The 22,818-nt window shown below is 43.2% G+C and overlaps 1 protein-coding gene and 1 long non-coding RNA gene across 3 annotated transcripts in view; one reads left to right on the top strand and one right to left on the bottom strand.

Annotated features, from left to right (window-relative positions):
* Positions 1-6,264, top strand: part of LOC117874460 — a 33,548-nt gene extending 27,284 nt beyond the window's left edge. The window contains exon 3 of the long non-coding RNA XR_004644994.1: positions 5,865-6,264. This is a non-coding gene — a long non-coding RNA (uncharacterized LOC117874460). The remainder of the gene's footprint in view (positions 1-5,864) is intronic.
* SPATA17 (spermatogenesis associated 17) overlaps positions 1-22,818 on the bottom strand; it is a 173,667-nt gene that overhangs the window by 126,388 nt on the left and 24,461 nt on the right. For both annotated transcript variants that reach the window (XM_034764602.1, XM_034764601.1), the window contains exon 5: positions 22,594-22,697. In XM_034764602.1, the coding sequence (XP_034620493.1) occupies positions 22,594-22,697 (104 nt within the window). The remainder of the gene's footprint in view (positions 1-22,593; positions 22,698-22,818) is intronic.

Raw genomic sequence — 22,818 nt, 5'->3', positions numbered from 1 at the left:
ATCCATCCTGATGACCACCAGATATGTTCCTAAAATGTGATAGCAATGAAATTTTTCTAGCTGATGAGTTACTCCTTATTGCCCAAAATGGGCTGGTACACTACAAAGAAAGGTTAGTTCTCATTGGCTGATAAGCATTAAAACATGATGATTTGCAACTATATATATAGACTTTACACTAAATTTGGTGGTACTTTTTGCTATACAGGCAAATACACTATATCTATAAACATTTATTTAAGCAATTGTATATCTTAACTTACATTTATTCTAATTCTTAATTTTTATGTTTTTATTATGCTAGAAAATGGTGAATTATGCATTTCTTATTTATGAGATGATTAATTTTTTACTTGTTTATCTCAAGATCTTTTTGGATGGAAATTCCAATTCAATTAAAAATTCACAAGGCAGCATATTTTAAAATTCAAAATGACCTTAAATAGGTGGTGAATATGTAAGAATTTTTTTTAATCAAAATATGTTTTGCATTTAAAACTAATAAAGAAAAGTAGATAACATAAATAAAGATCTCATCCTCCCATACATTGCTTTTGTTCATAGATTGGAAGAGGAAAACAAGTGTTGCTGCTTTTTCAACTTCCAGTTGCTTTCTTAACTTTCAATTAACTAGTCATTAAAGTGAACTAGTTGAATAAATTGAAATTAAGAAAATATTCTCTCTGCACCTGAAAAAGAGGCTACTATTGTCAAAAGCTGGTTTAGCACTTTAACAAATTCTGGTTCCAGGTGCTTAGTTAGTGATTTCCACCAGTTCAGTGGTGACTGACTTCCTTTAAAACTTGGCGGAAAACATGTAATTTAAACGATTTAGGCCTTAACCTGGGTTGTTAATTTCAAATTGAATTTTAAATAGGTTTATTTTTAAATATACAAACTTGCATTTAATTTAAATTTTAAAAAATCCGGACTTTTAAAAAAAAATCATTGATTTTTATCCACCCTGCCAGTAGGACTAGAAAACAGACGCTGCAGAGTTGGACTGAGTTATTGGGCAGAATTTGCATGGGGAATTCCGCATATTACCGAACTGCAATGGTTGCTATTCTTCTGTCATTGAAATCAGAAAGAACTTTCAATGAGTTCAGTGGAAACAATATCTCATCTGCTATCTCTAGCTTTAGCCAGTGCAATTTTTGACTTTCAGTTTTATGATTAAATGCACACAGAAAATTTAAAAGATTTTTTGCAATATGCACTACAGTGACATTATTAAAATGAAGTCCATTTTATCCACCAGGACAGGCTGTGATTTAAATGATCATAAAAAGAAAGGTTAAAAAAAATACTGTCCTATCAAAGAGTCTTTATATGATGAATCTGTTGGGAAGGTTGGGTTTTTGCACACCAGTTATAAAGTAGAGTAGAACTTGCAAAAATACATATTTGCAGAGACTATTTTAGCTAGATGTCAATACCTTACAGAAGCTTAAATATATAGTATGGCCATGGTCCAATAAAGGCTGGATCAGGCCCCATGGGCATCATTACTTGGGGGCTGGTCACACAATATATTACCATTCTAACTCAAACTAGATAAGTTATTTATAACTATAGTATCCTGGAATGAAAGCTGACTCTGGTTTTCAGGTCAGGCAGTTTGGATCCTACAGCTATTAAGGTTAGAGTTTTATAAAGTCATAGATCTCTCAAGTCATGTGCACTAGGGCACCAAAACTTCATTTAACTAATAGGAGAATAATATTCAACAACTCTGTTTTCAGTATCAGAAATTCCAAAGACATGTTGAAAAGATGGGTTTGGATTGATGGAGTAGATCAATTCAGAAAATTCCAAGTAAATAAGTTGTTTGTTCTTTGTTCTACCTGCAAGAACTTTAAGAAGTTGCCTGAAAAATGTTGGCACCTGTTGAAAACAGAATCAATCAGGGCCGGCCCACAACATTTTGGCACCTGAGGCGGGGAGCTCAAATGACGCCCCCATACCCCCTTGCTTGGGCCAAAACTTTGAAAGGTCTCAATTCTGCCATCTTCCTGTTCTACTCCTCTCATGGTACTGCTCTGCTACCTACCCCAATAAAGGAGAACTAACAACTTAAAATGCCTTGTTCAAAAATTTTAGGTAACACTTAACTTTCAAACACCTGAACAGCAAATGTAACTTTTCTTGTCTGCATAGTAAACACTGGCATTTTTATCTATTTGAATAATCAAAGTGGTGCTTTCCGTGCCTTCTTGGTTGCAAAGATTTGAACTGCTTCCTGAAGGTCCACAGTCTGGGCCAGCTCATGCTCTATTGAGATAGTTGCAAGGCTGACCAGCCTCTCCTGTGTCATTGTGGAGCACAGATGTGTTTTTATTAACTTCAGCTTGGAGAAGCTGCGTTCTCCACTGGCAACTGTTACAAGAAGTGTTAGAAGTATGTGCAGAGCAACAAAAGCATTTGGAAAGAGGGTGGTCATCTTATTCATGCACATATATTCCAGAACAGCCTTTGGAGTTGATCCTGCTGAAATGTATCTTGAAAGGGCTTTCAGTTCACCACCTAAATCATTTGCATCAATATCGCGCATGTCATCATGTGTCAACACTGTTTCTAGTGCCCTGCATTGCTGATGTAGGTCTTCTTCAGGTATAGTGAGGAGTTTTGGAATATCATACAACATCCCAAATATACTGCTGTGTTCCTTGAGCTGCATGAAACGTTCTTCAACTGACAGTATTGCACAATCTAGCACCTGGTTAAAGAATTCAACTTTGAATTGTTGTTTGGGGTCTCTTATGGGATTATCCCATGACTCGTAATCAAAATGTCATCTTCTTTGGTGACTCCTATATTCTTGAATGGGTGGGAAAATAGCTTCAGTGTGAAGTTTCTCTGCCAACTTCTGTGCACTCTTCAGAATATTTTGAAATCCCTCATCTGACCGGTAAGACTGTAGGTATGACTTTGCTTTGTCCAGTTGTTCCATTGCTCCAGATATATCAAGGTCAACACCTTGGAGTCTCTTGCTTACAACATTTATTTCAAACAGTATGTCATGCCACAAAACTAAGCCACACAGAAATTTGAAGTTATGTATGTTTCTGGTGATTCCATTTCCCTCTGCCACTGTTCTCCCACAAACAGTTCCTGTCATAGCATTATCCTCCATAATGGCAACTATGGCATCATCTATCTTCCCAATTTGGTGTTTGATAGGCTTTATCGCCTCCACACGACTTTCCCATTGTGAGGCACTCAGTGGTTTCAGTGTCAGAGAGGATGTTCCCAGATGTTGCTTCAAAATTTGCCATCGAGAGTTGATGCAGAGAAAAATACATAGATGCTTTGAATTACATTAAAAAATTAATCAGCCTCACTAGAAGCTGATGCAGCATCACTGACCACCAAATTCAATGAATGAGAACTGCATGGGACAAAAAAAGCTCGAGGGTTTAACTCTCGGATCAGTGTCTGCACTTCTCTGTTCTTTCCTCTCATGTTGGCACCATTATCGTAGCCCTGACCTCTCATGTCAGCTATCGCAATTCTCGTATCTTCTAGCTTTTTAAGAAGCACATTTGTCAAACCAGCTCCTGTAGTATCATCAATGTCAATAAATTCTAGAAAATGCTCTCTGACAGTCACCATTGCAGGGACATTTTCACTAGGTTCTGTTGTTGTTACAAAACGTACAATTAAGGTCATTTGTTCCATAAGGTTGATGTCAGGTGTGCAGTCCAGAATAACAGACTAATATCTTGCTGACTTCAGATCTGCCACAATCTTCTGTTTGACTTTTGTTGCCAGTAACTGTATGATCTCATTTTGAATTGTTTTTCCAAGGTAGCGGTGTGTGTACATTTCTTGGGTGGTGACTCTTCTTAGATGCTTATGGAGTACAGCATCAAACTCAGCCATTAGCTCCACAATTTAAAGAAGTTTCCATTGTTTGGCACATACAGCTGATCTGAAGTGCCAGGCAGTGCTAGATTTTGGGTAGCAAGCATTCTCACAATGGCAACAAGCTTTTTCAGAACATTTTGCCAGTAAAGAGACTCTGATGCAATCTTCTCTTGAGGCTGATCATCTATGGTGGCCTTTAACCTTAGTCTCATCTCAAGCTCTTTCCACCTATGGAATGCTCTCTGGTGATTTGCTGCCTTCTCATGGCATGCCAGATTTCTAGTCAGATTTTTCCAGTCCTTTGTTCCTGTAGAACCCAATGTGGCTGGAACATTAGACTGGAAAAGTTTGCAACAAAATCAGTATGCAGCATTCTGGGTTTTTGAGTACATAAGCCATGTCCTCTCCACTTTGTCACCATTGGGGATTTCACGCCAGTAACACGTTGGATGGAAACTTCTATTTTCATTGTCTTTGGGGAACATGAAGTTTTTCACTTGCTGTGGCCCATGCAGTACAAGGAAGTCCTTCAGGCTATTGCTCAAGTGGCTCCTCAGTCCTGGATCATCTAGACTTAAGGAACTAAACTCAGCAGTAGCTGTTTCTTGCGCCTCCACCACACCCTTCTCTGATCTATACTTTTCTTCAGGAATGTGCATGGTTACATCCATTTGAGATGGGGATATGGATACTACAGTAGCTGCCAGGTCACCTGCACTCTGACTAACTGGAAGATCAGGCATCTCCTCACCACTCACATCCTCACTGGGGCCAGAAGGCTCACCATGAACATTTGTGTCTATGTATCTCAAGAGAGCTCCTTCCTGCTTAGATAGAAAAGCTTCCTTTGCTTTCTTTCTTTTTCTGAATGCTGCCCCAGAGGGGCGTTTTCTTCTTTCACTCATGACTGCTGTTCTGTGCCAGATAGAGTGGTTCTCAACACTCAGTTGAAGGGGACAAATAAGCAGGCTGGTAGCAGGGCCTGAGTGAGGGAAGATATCAGCGTTTTAAGGGCCTAACTGGCTCCTACTACTTCAGTTAACTGCCTGTTCTCCTCAAGTGGGTTCAGGGAAGCAGCAGGAAACAGGAAGGTCCCTGAGAAGCTGGTGTTAATCAGTCAAGGCTCCTGGGGGTGCTAGAGAGGTACATAAGAGAATCTTCCTCCTCCTCTCTCTCCCTGCAGCTCCTGCTGCTTTCTGTTATTCCCTCTCACCTTTTCTCCTGCCTGCCTGTTATGTCTCTTGTGCCCTCCTTCCTCCAGCATAGCACTCCACCATCTCTGTGCATCTAGAGCAGAGAGAATACATATGCACCAGCAGCAGACACAATTTTCTACACGCTGGGTTCTAGTGGCGCCCCCCTCCCCCCAGTCTGGCATCTGAGGCGAGAACCAGGTCCCAAATCTTTGGAATAATCTTCATTTAGCACATTTTCAGTTGTTTCATTAGACTTTAGACCTTTTTATATGTCTATAGTGCATTAAGCCAGCACATTCAGCTGTCAACTGAAAAGTTAGTGGCTTAAGCCCAGCTGGGAATGTCAGCTGTTTGCCTTTCTCAAAGAAATTGGTGGAAGCTTGGGATTTTTTAAACTAGTCTGGAAAAAAAGATTCATAAATGTTCCATAGCAAACATTCCTTTATTGTCAGGGAAACATGATCTAATACATATTTTGCATCACTAACTTATATGATTCTATGACCTCTTTGGGCTGACATCTTTTCCAAAATCCTCACTGATGGTCACCCTCATTCACATACATTTTTTCCCTCAGTAGTGTTATTAGACAAAGCTTCCAGAATAATAGTGTGACCTTTATGGGATATCTTTATACCTAATGGATACTATACCTGTCCCAGCAATCTATTAAAATTAAAAGGGGATTTTATTATTATTATTATTTATGTATTATTTGGTGAAGTATGAATAATGGGCTAAAAATGAGAACTACTATTTTTTTGACACAAAATGAAATATTTCTATTTTATTTTCTAGCTAAACAGATGCTGGTATCCAGGTGAAATTCACCACAGTGAAGGGAACACGCAAAAGGCCCTATGCACCATTAAAAACATGCATAATAAATAGCTCCAGTGGTATGTCAGCCTTTACCCCAGTCCTGCACTTGTGTGAATCACTGTTAATGATGATAACAATAGTTTCCATATGCCATGATGCTTGCTAAGTCTAAGCTTAGCCAAGGCTGCCAACTTTAAGTCAGTGTTTGTCAGATGACACAAGAATTGTAAATTATCTGTCTTGCTCATACAAGAAACCAAACCCAAGCATCTTGCCACTGTTGTTGCTAGTTTTCTGCCATGTTGTAATCTCACTGTGTTCTATGCCTGAGGATAATGTGATTATGAGGTGCCATTTTCTGATGATAGAGTCTTGCAAAGCAATGTGTATCTTACTCTTTTTCTATTTAGTTATGTCCCATTGTCCTACTTCTAGTTTCACTCCTGACATGTAGCAAAGTTAGGCCTGGTCTACACTAGGCGTTTATGTCGAAGTTAGCGCCGTTACATCGAATTAACCCTGCACCCGTCCACACCGCGAAGGTATTTAGTTCGACATAGAGGTCTCTTTAATTCGACTTCTGTACTCCTCCCCGACGAGGGGAGTAGCGCTAAATTCAACATGGCCATGTCGAATTAGGCTAGGTGTGGATGGAAATCGACGCTAATAGCTCCAGGAGCTATCCCACAGTGCACCACTCTGTTGACGCTCTGGACAGCAGTAAGAGCTCGGATGTTCTGAACTGCCACACAGGAAAAGCCCCGGGAAAATTTGAATTTGAATTCCTTTTCCTGTCTGGCCAGTTTGAATCTCATTTCCTGTCTGGACATCGTGGCGAGCTCAGCAGCACTGGCAACGATGCAGAGCTCTCCAGCACTGATGGCAGTGCAATCTCAGAATAGAAAGAGGGCCCCAGCATGGACTGATCGGGAAGTCTTGGATCTCATCGCTGTGTGGGGCGATGAGTCCGTGCTTTCCGAGCTGCGATCCAAAAGACGGAATGCAAAGATCTATGAGAAGATCTCTAAAGACATGGCAGAGAGAGGATACAGCCGGGATGTAACGCAGTGCCGCGTGAAAATCAAGGAGCTGAGGCAAGGCTACCAGAAGACCAAAGAGGCAAACGGACGCTCCGGATCCCATCCCCAGACATCCCGTTTCTACGAGGCACTGCATTCCATCCTCGGTGCGGCCGCCACCACTACCCCACCACTGACTGTGGACTCTGAGGATGGGATAGTGTCCACGGCCGGATCCTCGGACATGTTAGCGGACGGGGAAGATGAGGAAGGAGATGAGGAGGACGAGGCAGTCGACAGCGCTCACAACGCTGATTTCCCCGACAGCCAGGATCTCTTCATCACCCTTACAGAGATCCCCTACCAACCCTCCCCAGCCGTTACCCCGGACACAGAATCTGGTGAAGGATCATCCAGTAAGTGTTGTAAACATCTAAACATTTATTTGTAACAGAACATGATTATTAACAATTTAAAAAATGGGTTTCTCATGATTAGTTTGATTAACTTAACGGTTCAGTCATGGGCAGTGCAACTATTTGAAAAAAATCTAGCAATGTCCGGTTTTGCATGATTGTCCTGCCCAAGCCGCTCTACTGTTTAGTCCCTGCTACTGCAGCTACAGTAAGATGCGGTCTATATGTCCGGGGATGGAGCAGAAATCCTCCTGGGACATCTCAAGGAAGCTCTCCTGCAGGTAATTTGAAATCCGCTGCATTAGGTTCTTGGGGAGAGCGGCCTTATTGGGTCCTCCGTAGTAGGACACGTTGCCGCGCCACGAGACTAGCAGGTACTCCGGAATCATTGCTTGGCACAGCATGGCGGCATACGGCCCTGGTCTTTGAAGGCTTTCCCGGAGCATTCTCTGTCTGTCGCTCTCAGAGATCCTCATGAGGGTGATGTCGCTCATGATGACCTGCTTTGAATGAGGTAGGGGAATGTTAGTGTTGGGACTGCTTTACCGTTCCTTTACAGAACTGTAACCGCTGGTTTGCAGCCACGCGGTGGAGGCGGGAGAGGGTCAGCCGAAAGGGATCGTTCCCGGGGACAGCCGCGAGGGTGTGGGACAGGAGCAGACTTCCTGCTTGCCGGATTGCTGGCAGCAGGGACCGACATTGATTTCAATGTGAAATGAGGCCATTGCTAATATTAAAGTTTTAAGCTGCCACGAATCTACGGCTTACCATGTCTGCGTGCAAGAGCAATTCCGTTGTCCTGACAGGGTTCCCAAAAGTGCTCTGCAAAACCCCAGACACTGAATGCGAAGGCCGAGAATTCGACCTTGTGCTGAGTGCGCATGTGATAGGTGCTGTGCATGGTCCTGTTCACAGAGAAAGACTATGTTCTTTGTTCACAACTACATTTATCTTTCTGAGGAATTCACTCCCTTTTTCCCATTCCCACAGCCCCATCTGCGACTGTCTCACAACCTAGCCTGTCATCACACTCCCAGAGGCTAGGGAGGATTAGGCATAAGAAGAAGAGGACACGGGAGGACATGTTCTCAGAGCTTATAGCCTGCTCCCGAGCCCAGGCAGCACAGCAGACCCAGTGGCGGGAGAACTTGTCCCAAATGCACCAAGCCAACATGGATCGGGAGGAGAGGTGGCGTCAGGAAGACCAGCAGGCGACTCAAACCCTGCTTGGACTACTGAGGGAGCAAACGGACACGCTCCGGCGCCTTGTGGATGTTCTGCAGGAACGGAGGCAGGAGGACAGAGCCCCGCTGCAGTCCATCTCTAACCGCCCTCCCCCGCCACCAAGTCCCATACTCCCTTCACCCAAAGTGCACAGAAGGAGAGGCGGCAGAGTCCCTGCTAACTCTCACTCCACCCCTGCAGAGAGCTCGAGCAGCAGAAGGCTCTCATTCCCCAAAGTTTGACAAGTTCTTTCCTTCCCGCCTGACACAAGCCCCCGTCCAAGTTTCACTTCCCAGTCCCATGTGTAGTTGATAATAAAAAATATGTTTCTGTTAACTACTGTTTCCATCATGTTCTTTTGGAGGGGGGGGGAAAGGGGGTTGGTAATTGGACAGGACAGTCACCTTTGGCAGGGTACATAGTCGGGGGCAGGCACAGCAGCAGGGCACATACATAGTGCAGTGATGCAGTGACTACTTACCCTGGTTAGTCTGGGAGGTTCTTTTCATGTTATGTGGTGGGGGGTGGGTTGCTCTGTGACTTTGTGTCAGGGGAGGGCAGTTAGAGATCTTAAGCGGCGGTCCTTAGGCAGGATCACAGAGCCACACAGCAGGGGATCTGTAACCGTCCCCCCCCTGCCACAAACTCACATAGACCCCCCATACACACAGTCCGTATCAGGAGGGGTGACAGGCTCCGTTGAAAGAACCATCCCACCGCAGCGGAGCCTGTCAGTCCTTGAGTTTAGAAGCTGCATTCGCGCGACTACACTACACCCGCTCCGCACCACAGTCTGCGTCCCAGTTTTAAAAAATTCCCGCGAAAACAGTATTAAAGAAAACGGTGTGCTTTAACAAAGTAGAACTATTTTTATTTTGAAACGTGTGTTGGAAGTGGGGTGAAGGCTTCTCTGTACACAAAATTAGAAAGTCACAGGTTACCCTGCTCACTCAGGAACTTTGCTTTCAAAGCCTCCCGGATGCACAGCGCTTCCCGCTGGTCTCTTCTAATCGCCCGGCTGTCTGGCTGTGAGTAATCAGCAGCCAGGCTAATTTCCTCAACCTCCCACCCCGCCATAAAGGTCTCCCCCTTGCTCTCACAGAGATTGTGGAGCACACAGCAAGCTGCTATAACAATGGGGATATTGGTTTCGCTGAGATCACAGCGAGTCAGCAAGCTTCTCCATCTCCCCTTGAGACGTCCAAAAGCACACTCCACCACCATTCTGCACTTGCTCAGCCGGTAGTTGAAGAGTTCTTTTTCAGTGTCCAGGGCACCTGTATAGGGCTTCATGAGCCAGGGCATTAGCGGGTAGGCTGGGTCCCCGAGGATCACTATAGGCATCTCCACATCCCCAACAGTTATTTTGTGGTCCGGGAAGTAAATACCTTGCTGCAGCCGTCTAAACAGACCAGAGTTCCTGAAAACACGAGCGTCATGAACCTTGCCCGGCCATCCGACATTGATGTTGGTAAAACGTCCCCTGTGGTCCACCAGTGCTTGCAGCACCATGGAAAAGTAGCCCTTTCTGTTAATGTACTGGCTGGCCTGGTGGTCCGGTGCCAGGATAGGGATGTGAGTTCCATCTATGGCCCCACCGCAGTTTGGGAATCCCATCGCTGCGAAGCCATCTATGATCGCCTCCAAGTTTCCCAGGGTCACTACCTTTGGCAGCAGTACATCAACGATTGCCTTGGCTACTTGCATCACAACAACCCCCACGGTAGATTTGCCCACCCCAAACTGGCTCGCGACTGACCGGTAGCTGTCAGGCGTTGCAAGCTTCCAGAGGGCTATGGCCACTCGCTTCTGGACAGTCAGGGCTGCTCGCATCCGGGTGTCATTGCGCTTCAGGGCAGGGGACAGCAACTCACAAAGTTCAAGGAAAGTTCCCTTCCGCATGCGGAAGTTTCACAGCCACTGTGATTCATCCCAGACCTGCAGCACTATGCGGTCCCACCACTCAGTGCTTGTTTCCCGTGCCCAGAATCGCCGTTTCACAGCATCAACATGACCCATTGCCACCGTGATGTCCTCGGCGCTGGGTCCCCTGCTTTCTGAGAGGTCTGTGCTACTCTCAGACTTCAGGCCATCACCGCGTTGACGTAGCCTCCTCGCCTGACTTTTCTGCATCTGCCTCAGGGCAACCTGTATGATAAGCTGCGAGGCGTTGAGAGCGGCCACAACTGCAGCGATGGTTGCAGCGGGCTCCATGCTCACAGTGCTGTGGCGTCCGCGCTGTCAATGACTGGAAAAGTGCGCGAAATGATTTCCCGCCGGCGCTTTCAGGGAGGGAGGGAGGGCGGGAGTGATGGACGGATGACGACAGTTACCCAAAAGCACCCTGGCCCCTTTTTTTTTTACCCAGAAGGCATTTGCGGCTCCACCCAGAATTCCAATGGGCGGCGGGGACTCTGGGAACTGTGGGATAGCTGCCCTCAGTGCACCGCTTCCAATGTTGACGCTTTCCCCGTTAGTGTGGACTCACAAAGTCGAATTACTGTCCTTAGTGTGGACACACACGTTCGACTTTGCAATATCGATTCCAAATATTCGATTTAAGTAAAATCGAACTACTCTCGTAGTGTAGACAAGGCCTTAGTCAAAGAATTGTAAGTTAATCAGACAGTTGGAAACTGACATCATCTGTGAATTCATATGATATAATAGCACCATCATGCTAATTTATGTGAAGTGATGTCCATTTGCTTATTGTGGATTGGAAATTGCTTCACATAAAACAAAATGCGAATTCTACTACATCATAGGGAGTTATAGCCTATGCTAATTGCTTTTTGGCATATTTCTCCATGTAATCATTTTGCCAGCTCTTACAGTTGCGAAAAAATAAGGGTTTATGAATGTTTCTGGATAAGGTAGTGCACTGTGTCTATTCTATAGAAGAGAAACTTCAATGAGCAAGTATTGGACATTTTCTGAATGTGTGGATTTTCAAATATATATGTGATTTCCCAACCAATCCACATTCAGATACTACACAGTATATGAGCTCTATTTCTATTTTTCATTAAGCAGCAATAGATAATACAGAACATGATTTATTCATAAAAACTACAAAGGGAAATTGTGGAAAACGTAGTGGAAATTTTTTCAGCAAATGAGAATAAGTTACCAATGTTATATAGCTAAATTAAAACAGAAAGGACAGAAACAATAATATTAAGGATTCATACAGCATAGTGTTACTACTGTATCTTCAAAGGACTCTACAAACATTAAGAAATTAAATTTCACAGTATGTCCCTGAAGTAGATATGAGCCCAAGGGCTAGATTCATCCCTTTGTTGACACTAAGGAGCAGGGCCAGTGCAAGGAAGTTTTGTGCCGTAGGCGAAACTTCCACCTTGCGCTCCCCCTCCCCGCTAACCCCGCCCCCCCCCCCGGCAGCTAACCCAGCCCCCCCACCCGGGGAGCCCGCCACCCCCCCGGCCCGGGAGCTCACCCCCACAGCCGCCCCCCCCCCCTCTGCAGCTAACACCATCCAGGGAGACCCCCCCCCTGCGGCAGCTAACCCTGCCCGGAGAGACACCCCCTCCCCCACGGAAGCTAACCCCGCCCAGGCAGCCTACCTCCACGGCAGCTAACCCCGCCCCGTGAGATTCCCTCCTCCCCCTCCGCAGCATCTAACCCCGCCCGGGGAGACTCCCCCCCCACACATCACCACGGCAGCTAACCCCACCTGGGGAGCCTGCCCCAGCTCACCTCGGCTCTGCCTCCTTCGCTGAGCACACCGGTGCCGCTCTAATTCTCCTCCCCTCCCAGGCTTGTGGCGCCGATTGGAGGAGACTTAGAGCGGGGGGCTGTATGCTCAGCAGAGGAGGCAGAGCCAAGGTGAGCTGGGGCGGGGAGCGGTTCCCCTGTGCGCCCCCCCATTACTGCGGGCGGCCCTCCCCGCGCCTTCCCCGCCCCAGCTCACCTCCACTCCACGTCCTTGCCTGAGCGGGCTTTTAGGCGCCCCCAACCACTAGGCACCCTAGGTGGCCGCCTAATTTGCCTAAATGGTTGCATTGGCCCTGCTAAGGAGACTGGTTGTGTCTCTCCTCTTCTGCTGCTGCTGGGGGCTATGGCACATGCTAGGGCTACCCTACCTTGTAACACCTGATATAGGATTTGCAGCAGTGGGAAATAGCTGGAGTGCAGGTGTGCCCTGGCCACATCTCCTCCCACCCTGATACAGCCCCCTTCTTATTATGGCCTGCCCTGACCTGCCCTGCTACCACCCTACAATGCACTCTGTGCTGGGGTTTCACCAGAGGCAGTGCAGAGCTGGTGCTTTGTAGGGCTGTATACTGCACTGTAGCAAATTCATTGGGGAGGAAGGAGCTCTGCAGTTAGCATTATGAATTTACTATAAGACTTCACCTATGTATACAAAACTAATACTTAAGTCTGTATTATCATGAGATTAAAAAAAATCTTTCTTCAGATATCATAGGAGCTAATTCTTACAGTTGTCTTTAATTCATATGAAAATAATGGCTTCAAGTATGCAAATTTGTGATATGCAAATTCACATATATTATTATTATTATTTAATCATATTTTAGGTAAATTTCTGTTAAATTGAATTATGTCACTCTATGGCTCTAAACTCAGCTTCTACTAAGTTTACTTTCTCCTGAGGTTTGTGAGGTGAACACATATGACTAGTAAATGAGGGCAGTTACTAAATGAGGACAGCTTTTATTTCAATTGAATAGTAAAGATGCAGCTGCTAGGTGAGGGTAGCTTCTTAAAAAGGTAAACAAACAAACAAAAAAAACCCAATCCACAATCCTAGGTGCTGAAACTTAGGCTCTTAAATCCATACTTAGGTACTTACTTAAAAATGGCCTGTGTTTCAGAAGTACTGAGCAACACCTTCTCCTATTGAAGTCAAATTTGAAAATTCTGGCCTTTCATTTTGCAATGTGATGTCACAAACAAGCTCAGCCCAGACATAAAGAGTGTGCAGCCTCACAGTTGACAGCGTTATCCATCCCGCTGATAAATTTGGGGAAACTATAATTCTACCTGGGATACATACGATCTTCCTCTTTCGTAAATTTCAACTGTATTAACAGCTTCCTCACAGCCTGACGTTAGGACTTTGCCTTTCATCTCTAAAATACCTTCTTCCAAGGAATAAGAGGAAGAAGCACAGCTGCATCAACCAAATGTTTACCTGCATTCACACTAGTCTACTCAGAATTCATAAAGGACCTACTATGCATGCATCAAAAACACTGGAAAACAGTCCTTTATGTCATGGATTTATTACAATGATAGGATATTTTCTTTACTTGCTGTGTTTTAATTTTAAAAATAACTGAATAAGAACCATAGCTAAAGAAAGTGTGAGTAAAAGGTTGCAACTTTTGACTTTGATCAAAAATGAATCAAAAGAGCTCCTGTTGTCCCCATTGCTCTCCACTCCACACTACCATATCATCTGCCAACCTGTCATAGCTTCCATTTAAGCAAGTAGTTGCCATGACTAAGTTAGTTAAAAAAGGATAACTTGCAAACCTCAAGAAGGTAGGTGTCTAAAATAAATGGGAATATAGATATATACAAACTGCACATGTCAACATGATAACCATCAAATATTTGTTTTTCTGCAAGCATAGAATCATGGAATAAGCTGCATTTATTTTGTATGTTAACATTCTAATCCTCACTCTACTCTCTGATCTATTTTGCCACGACTATTTTCAATAGTCCAAAACTCTTTTTTGCTCTTTATAGGCAATATCAAAAATGTTGCTTTCTTTCCCTCTAAATGTGGATCAGATAAAGCAGGCGTTTAAAATCAGCTGGTCAAAGAACCAGGCATGGCAATATGCTGTCTTGGACTAATATTGATTTTAAGGTCCAATATCTCATGATATGCAAAAAGTGAAATGGGTGTTTTATTTTGTATAAGAGTTGTGAATCCAGGTTTTCTAATGATACACACAAATTGTCTCTAGCTCTGTCATGTTGCAGATATAAATCCATAAAACTATGACATAATATAAATAAAGAATTAATTTTAGCAAATGTTTTAAGGTTTAAAAAGTATTAACTTTTCCGATAATCTAAGGCCTATATAAATTAACTAAGGCCTGGTCTACCCTATGAGTTTAATTTGAATTTAGCAGTGTTAAATCGAATTAACCCTGCACCCGTCCACACAATGAAGCCATTTATTTCAAAATAAAGGGCTCTTAAAATCGATTTCTGCACTCCTCCCCAACGAGTGGAGTAGCGCCAAAATCGATATTGTCATTTCGAATTAGGATTAGTGTGGCCGCAATTCGATGGTATTGGCTTCCGGGAGCTATCCCACAGTGCACCATTGTGACCGCTATGGACAGCAATCTGAACTCGGATGTACTGGCCAGGCAGACAGGAAAAGCCCCGTGAACATCTGAATTTCATTTCCTGTTTGCCCAGCACAGGAAAGCATAGGTAACCACAGAGAGCTCATCAGCACAGATAACCATGCAGGCCGATAATCGAAAAAGAGCACCAGCATGGACCGTACGGGAGGTACTGGATCTGATCGCTATATGGGGAGAGGATTCAGTGCTAGCAAAACTTCGTTCAAAAAGATGAAATGCCAAAACTTTTGAAAAAAATCTCCAAGGGCATGATGGAGAGAGGCCACAATAGGGACTCAGATCAGTGCCGCGTGAAAGTCAAGGAGCTCAGACATGCCTATCAGAAAACAAAGGAGGCAAACGGTCGCTCCGGGTCAGAGCCGCAGACATGCCGCTTCTACGCTGAGCTGCATGCAATTCTAGGGGGGAACGCCACCACTACCCCACCTCTGACCATGGATTCCGAGGCGGGGATAATCTCATCAGCCACACCTGAGGATTCTGCGGACGGAGAAGAGGAGGAGGAAGAGGAGGACGAACTTGCGGAGAGCACACAGCACTCCGTTCTACCCAACAGCCAGGATCTTTTTCTCAGCCTGACTGAAGTACCCTCCCAAGCCAGTACCCAAGACCATGACCCCATGGAAGGGATCTCAGGTGAGTTTACCTTTTAAAATATAAAACCTGGTTTAAAACCAAGCGTTTTTTAATGATTAATTTGCACTGAGGACTTGGGATGCATTCGTGGCCAGTACAGCTACTGGAAAAGTCTGTTAACGTGTCTGGGGATGGAGCGGAAATCCTCCAGGGACATCTCCATGAAGTTCTCCTGGAGGTACCCAAAAGCCTTTGCAGAAGGTTTCTGGGCAGTGCAGCCTTATTCCGTCCTCCATGGTAGGACACTTGACCACGCCATGCTAGTAGCAAGTAATCTGGTATCATTGCATGACAAAGCCTGGCAGCGTATGGTCCCGGTGTTTGCTGGCATTCAAGCAACAGCCGTTCTTTATCTCACTGTGTAATCCTCAGGAGAGTGATATCGCTCATGGTAACCTGGTTGAAATACGGGAATTTAATTAAGGGGACCTTCTTACTGGGCAGTTTGCCTGTGGCTGAAAAGAAATCCTTCCCTGCAGTTAGCCAAGGGGGGGTTAGTTTGTTTTCTGCTGCTGAAGGTTAACAGGAAAACTGCAGCAGTCAATGATCTTTGCTTGGTATGTGGGAAACGAGGGCGCAGAAGCTGAAAAACAATGGCTTACCATGGCCGCATGTGAGCCGACTTCTGTTTCCCGGACCTGCTTCTGTGATCTCTAACACCAAAGCCACAGGCACTCAATATTAAGATGGAAAATGTGACCTTGTACTGAAATCACATGTGCTATGTAATGTGAATAGTGTTTTTCACCGTGAAAGAGTATAAGCATTGTTCTGTAAAATGTATCTTTTTAAAAACTTCTCTCCTTTTTTCCATCCCTCCAGCAGCTGCAAATTTTTCAAGCCTCCCTCTTCCATCCCGAAGGCTATCTCAGATAAGGTGGAGGAGAAAGAGGACGCGAGGCGAGATGTTCTTGGAAATAATGGAATGCACCCGCAATGAAAGAGCTCATTTGAATGAGTGGAAGGACACGGTATCTAAGTACAGGAAAGATGCCAGTGAATGTGAGGTCATGAGGGATGCTCGAGATGAGAGGTGGCAGGCTGCAACGCTGGGGCTGCTGCGTGATCAAACGGACATGCTCCGGCATCTGGTGGAGCTTCAGGAATGGCAGCAGGTTAACAGAGTGTATAACCTCCCTCCCCCCTCACCATGTTCCATAGCCTCCTCACCCAGACGTGTAAGAACGCGGGGGTGGGGAGAGGCTCCGTGCACCCTCCCACTCCACCCCAGTGGACAGCCCAACCAAAAGGCTGTCATTATATTGAATTTTTTCAGTGGCCTTTTACTTCCCTCCTATCCTCCTCCCAAACCTCATCTGGTTTACCTTGTCAGTTCTCTCCCTATGTTTATAATCAATTAATAAAGAATACATGATTTTTAAATGATAGTGACTTTATTTCGTATAAAAGCAAGCTGTGATTTAAGGGGGGAGGGTGGTTTGCTTACAGAAAATGAGTAAATCAAGGGGGCGGGTTTTCAACAAACAGAACTTTCACACCGTAGCCTGGCCAGTCATGAAACTGGTTTTCAAAGCTTCTCTGATGCACAGCGCTTCCTGGTGTGATCTTCTAATCGCCCTGGTGTCTGGCTGTGCATTAGCAGCAGCCAGGCGATTTGCCTCAGCCTCCCACCCCGCCATAAAGGTCTCCCCCTTACTCTCACAGAGATTGTGGAGCACACAGCAAGCAGCAATAACAATGGGATATTGGTTTGGCTGAGGTCTGAGCGAGTCAGTAACGATCGCCAGCGACCTTTTAAACGGCCAAATGCACATTCTACCACCATTCTGCACTTGCTCAGCCTGTAGCTGAACAGCTCCTGACTCATGTCCAGGCTGCCTGTGTATGGCTTCATGAGCCATGGCATTAAGGGGTAGGCTGGGTCCCCAAGGATAACTATAGGCATTTCAACATCCCCAACGGTTATTTTCTGGTCCGGGAAGTAAGTCCCTTGCTGCAGCCGTTTAAACAGAGTAGTGTTCCTGAAGACGCGAGGGTCATGAACCCTTCCTGGCCAGCCCACGTTGATGTTGGTGAAACGTCCCTTGTGATCCATAAGTGCTTGCAGCTCTATTGAAAAGTACCCCATGTGGTTTATGTACTGGGTACCCTGGTGCTCCGGTGCCAAGATAGGGATATGGGTTCCATCTATCGCCCTACCACAGTTAGGGAATCCCATTGCAGCAAAGCCATCCACTATGACCTGCACATTTCCCAGAGTCACTACTCTGGCGTTGCAAGCTTCCACAGAGCTATCGCCACTCGCTTCTCAACTGTGAGGGCTGCTCTCATCTTGGTATTCTGGCACTTCAGGGCATGGGAAAGCAAGTCACAAAGTTCCATGAAAGTGCCCTTACGCATGCGAAAGTTTCGCAGCCACTGGGAATCGTCCCACACCTGTAACGCTATGCGGTCCCACCGGTCTGTGCTTGTTTCCTGGGCCCAGAATCAGCGTTCCACGGCTATGACCTGCCCCATTAACAGTATGATCTCCAAAGCCCCGGGGCCCGCAGTTTGAAAGAATTCCATGTCCATGTCCTCATCACTCTCGCCGCCTGGTTTGCAGGTTCTGGTTCAGCATAAACTGCACGATAATGCGCAAGGTGTTTACAGTGTTCATGACTGCTGTCTTGAGATGAGCGGGCTCCATGCTTGCCGTGGTATGGTGTCTGCACTGTTCACCCAGGAAAAAGGCACGAAACGGTTGTCTGCCGTTGCTTCCCTGGAGAGGGGGAAGGATGTACCCAGAACCACCCGTGACAATGTTTTTGGCCCCATCAGGCATTGGGATCTCAACCCAGAATTCCAATGGGCGGAGGAGACTGCGGGAATTATGGGATAGCTACCCACGGTGCAACGCTCTGGAAATCGACGCTAGCCCCGGTACATGGACGCACACCGCCGAATTAATGTGCTTAGTGTGGCCGCATACATTCGACTTTATACAGTCTGTTTCCAAAATTTGAATTATATAAATTCGGATTAATCCCGTAGAGTAGACGTACCCTAAGACAAATAATTGTGACACTGTTTCTCTAAAATATGTGAATTAAGAAACATATATGATGTTACAGTTTGGTATCTTTTTTTTCTTTTGTGTGTGTGTGGATCATCTGCATAAACTACTCATAGCTTTCTCATTCAAGCAGTCTTCCTAAACTCATGCTACCTATTGTAATGACAAACTTTAATGTGCATTTACACCATCTAATTGGCAGCTCTAACCACCGAAGTGTGTGCTTCAGTGTTGTGTCAAAGCTAGTTTTCGTGTTGTGTGGAGAAGCTCCGAGCTCAAATACCATTGACACAGCACTAAAGCAAAAGTCTTGATGAAAGCAGCTAAAGGATGAATGAGTTAATTAAAGAACAGTTTCATCAGTAATGCTCCAGCTGCTTTGTTTCACTCTGGAGATGAAAAGCAGTCATAAATGTGGCTTAACCTGAGCCAGGTTTATTAATAAGTTGCAGAAGTGTGCCAATGAGTCTGTCCCAAACTTTCAAAATAACTGTAATAGTAAAGCTGTAGCAAAAATCAATCATTTTATAAGGGTACATCTTTAGGCACTTAGTTGTTCTCATTTGTCTATGCATTTTTATTCATGGCATTTATTGTAATAAATGGTTAAATGTTTTTTTATATACACTAAATAAATATTTACAACTACAACTAAATTGTGAGTGTCCCTGACATGGTGTGTTGGGGGAGGGAAATATGCAGAGAACCTCTCCCCAACCTTCAATAGCACTCTCATGCATTACACAGTCACAATATAGGACCAGCACTTCCTGGCCAATGTGCTTGGTAGCACTTCTTGACTGGATGGAGGAAAATCTATCTGAGTTGAGAACATGGCCAGGGCACAGTTCCCCATTGCATGCCTGCTGGATTCTATGAGGTAGGTGCTAGGGGGCAGTGCACACTACTTTTTAAATTTATGCCTGTGAAGAGATCTATGCAGTGATACTTATTTCTAGAGAAAAATCCAGTGATTCTCTTTCAATACTCAAAATACGTATTGTATCTGATCAATTTGGTTGACAAGTGCATTACAAAATGTACAATTTATTTCTAATGTGCAGGGCAAATTTGGGTTTAAGTAAAAAAAAAATTAGTGGAAGACTAATAATAAATAGCTACCAAGATCAACAGAAGGATATACTAATGAAATTAGTCATGAAATTAATTTAGCTATTTTTTATACAATTGCATCATACATTTAATGTTACAAGACATAAAGTAACAGTCAAAACCAACATCTATCTAATACAATAATAGCTAAAGAGAATATGACTTCCAATTTGAGTTTCTGTCATAAGTAAAGGATGTTCGTTCTTCTGCACTCAAACTTAATAATGTTTTATTAATGTTACCATGTCTATGGCTAATTTTTAATTTCATGATATCGTTTTCTTGTTCTTAACCTGGGGCAGTTTTTGCATATCGGGCAAGAGGTTACAAGTGTATATGTCTACCAAATGCACACTCAGCCTTTAAAGTAATCAAACTAATTTATCTTTGTAAAACGTCTAGTCTCAGTATGCAAATATATTCTTGCATATGTATTAAAATAAAATACTATACCACTAACTATGGAGTAGATGAACTATAACTAAATCCAAGGTTGCATGGTGGCCTGTGCACAGTAACACTACTTTGCCTCAGTGATTAAATAAATAAGCAAATACATATATATACAGTTTTCAAAAATTTTGAGTTGATATTTATAATACCATTTAATTCACAAAGATGAAATAGCATTAATTGTTGTTATTAAATGCTAATAATGAATAAAAGTATTAGAAAACATGGACTTCAAAAATAACAGATCAGCACCAAGAAAACATACCCTAAAATAAAGCTTCAAATACACACAGGTAAACTGTCCAAAATCCCTAAGAGCCAGAAATCAGATAAACAAAGAAGCAGAGTATAAACATATCAACAAGAGAAATAAACCTAGCAGACTGAATTTGTCACATTTATGATGAACCTGATACATGACAGGCAAAACAATAGCTCTCTACATTAAAAGAAATAGAAATCATTTCCTCTCCTATTTGCCACAACTCAAGATTTGAAAAAAATATCTACATAGTGTATTGACACTTTACGCATATTAATAATCTGAAACAACCATTAAGGAATTTAATGAAAGAGCCAAACATACAAAAATAATGCAGTACGATACCAAATGTATGGTGTATGAAACAAAGAAAAGTCATATTGGGGGAAAAAACAAAATATAAACTGCAATAAATCCATGTTCAGTACAGTAGAAATGCCACTTCTCATTATCTTATTTTATCTATATATGTCATAGGCTTGTAGGTCAGTTTCTTGCTCTTGTTTCAGGTTCAGGAACCAAGAGGAGATGATTGAACTATTTTAAACAAGGAAGTAGACCTGCATCTCAGCAGTTCATCCAGTTACAAAGTACTCATTTTAGACTCTCAGCAGGGTCAAGAGTAAATCCTAGATAGTGATTAAATGTATAGGTTTACTGATATGACTGCCCAGAAAAAAGCAAACCTGGGATTTTTTGTCAGAATTTGGACTGGATGTGGTAGGAGGTAGAGATGATATAGTTGATACAATTCCCACCATTACAATTGCTTTCAAATTTGATTTCTGTAGTTGAAATATGAACCAGCTTTGTATCCATAAATATGTGTCTAAATGAACAGTAAACAAAAGGTGGATGGAGGCAGTTATATTCCTTCTAAAGCAACATATTTATGAGACATGATAATTTACATATTATCATAAAGAAGGTGCACCATAAAAGAGTAGAGAGCTACTCTTACATAAGAATACTGGACATTAATAACTAAAGACTTTTAAAAACTCGTTGGACTACCTGTGTTATTTATTTCATATAATACACTTGAATAATATTTTATTATTTTAATAAAATAATACTTATTATTAATAATTTGGCTGAACTATGTCTCTTGCAATGTCATCTAGACCCAGATTTCCAGAAATTGGTTTTAACTAAACAACTTGATACATTTACCTCACAAAAATAGGTAAGCTTTTTTTTTGTTCGGTTGATTTAGTTTGTTTGCTTGCTTGTTTGTTTGTTTGTTTTGAACACCTACAAAGTTGCCTGGGTAGTGTCCAAGTCCCCTAACAGGCAAGAGTGATGATCTCTGTCATTCAAGACAATCAAAGTAAGGGCAAAGAAAAGATGGGATATAAAGTTAAATCATCCGGTGATCATGTTAATGAAAATATGTATAGTGCCTTATTACATCAACTGTTGCAAGGAACTCTACAAAGAGGCAGCAGTAGTGTTTTATTATGTCTCTAATAAAGAAGCATTTCTGACATCTGTAAGACACCTGTCTTAAGGAAAAACAAAATCTTAAAATGTAAGGGTCCTCTGATGAAGCTGAGGTCAGTAGAGGTACACCAGGGAATAATTTGGATGGGAATGTTGTTATTTATTATTTCTTTATCATTTATTTATGCTGCAATTGCAGAGACCCAATCACAGGCCAATCCCCCACTGTGCTAGGCACTGTACAAACACATAACAGAAAAAAGCAACAGAGAGTCCTGTGGCACCTTTAAGACTAACAGTTAGTCTTAAAGGTGCCACAGGACTCTGTTGCTTTTTACAGGTCCAGACTAACACGGCTATCCTTCTGATACTTGACATAACAGAAAGATAGTCCTCTTCTCCAAAAAGCATTCACTCTAAGAGAAATGACAATGGATGGATACAGACAGATATGGGAGCACAAAGAAACAAAGAGGTCAGCATGAGAGGCAGTGGTCTTAAACACCAGCTCCCTAACGGTTGCCAGGTTTTCTGTAGGAATCAAGGCAATAGCAAATGACCACTGAAATCAATCAAAGTTCTGTATGGGGACCGGATACAGAATATAGACATAAGTCTTTATATTTTTCACTGTCAACAACCAATTTCCAATGCAAACATTTTAAAAATCCCTTAATCGCCAACACACTTAATTCTGAAGAAGAAATTAAAGTTTTATCACTCTTTTTTATCTTTACCTGACAATCTCATTATTCACAGAAATAGCTTCCAGATATTTCTTCAGTGCATAGTAATTATGGATATATTTTCGGATATAATAGCCTCGCCATCTTTTCTGAATCTAGAAGAAATATATTTTTACTTTAGTATATTTCATGCAATATAGTAGTGAAAACAGTTTGCAATACTCTTATAAAATACGTTATGTTTTTCAAAGGGTGATGGGGCTTTAAAAAGTGACA

The sequence above is a fragment of the Trachemys scripta genome, chromosome 3 (assembly GCF_013100865.1).
Source record: "Trachemys scripta elegans isolate TJP31775 chromosome 3, CAS_Tse_1.0, whole genome shotgun sequence".
Lineage (NCBI taxonomy): Eukaryota > Metazoa > Chordata > Testudines > Emydidae > Trachemys > Trachemys scripta.
This window is presented reverse-complemented; position numbering and strand designations above follow the sequence as displayed.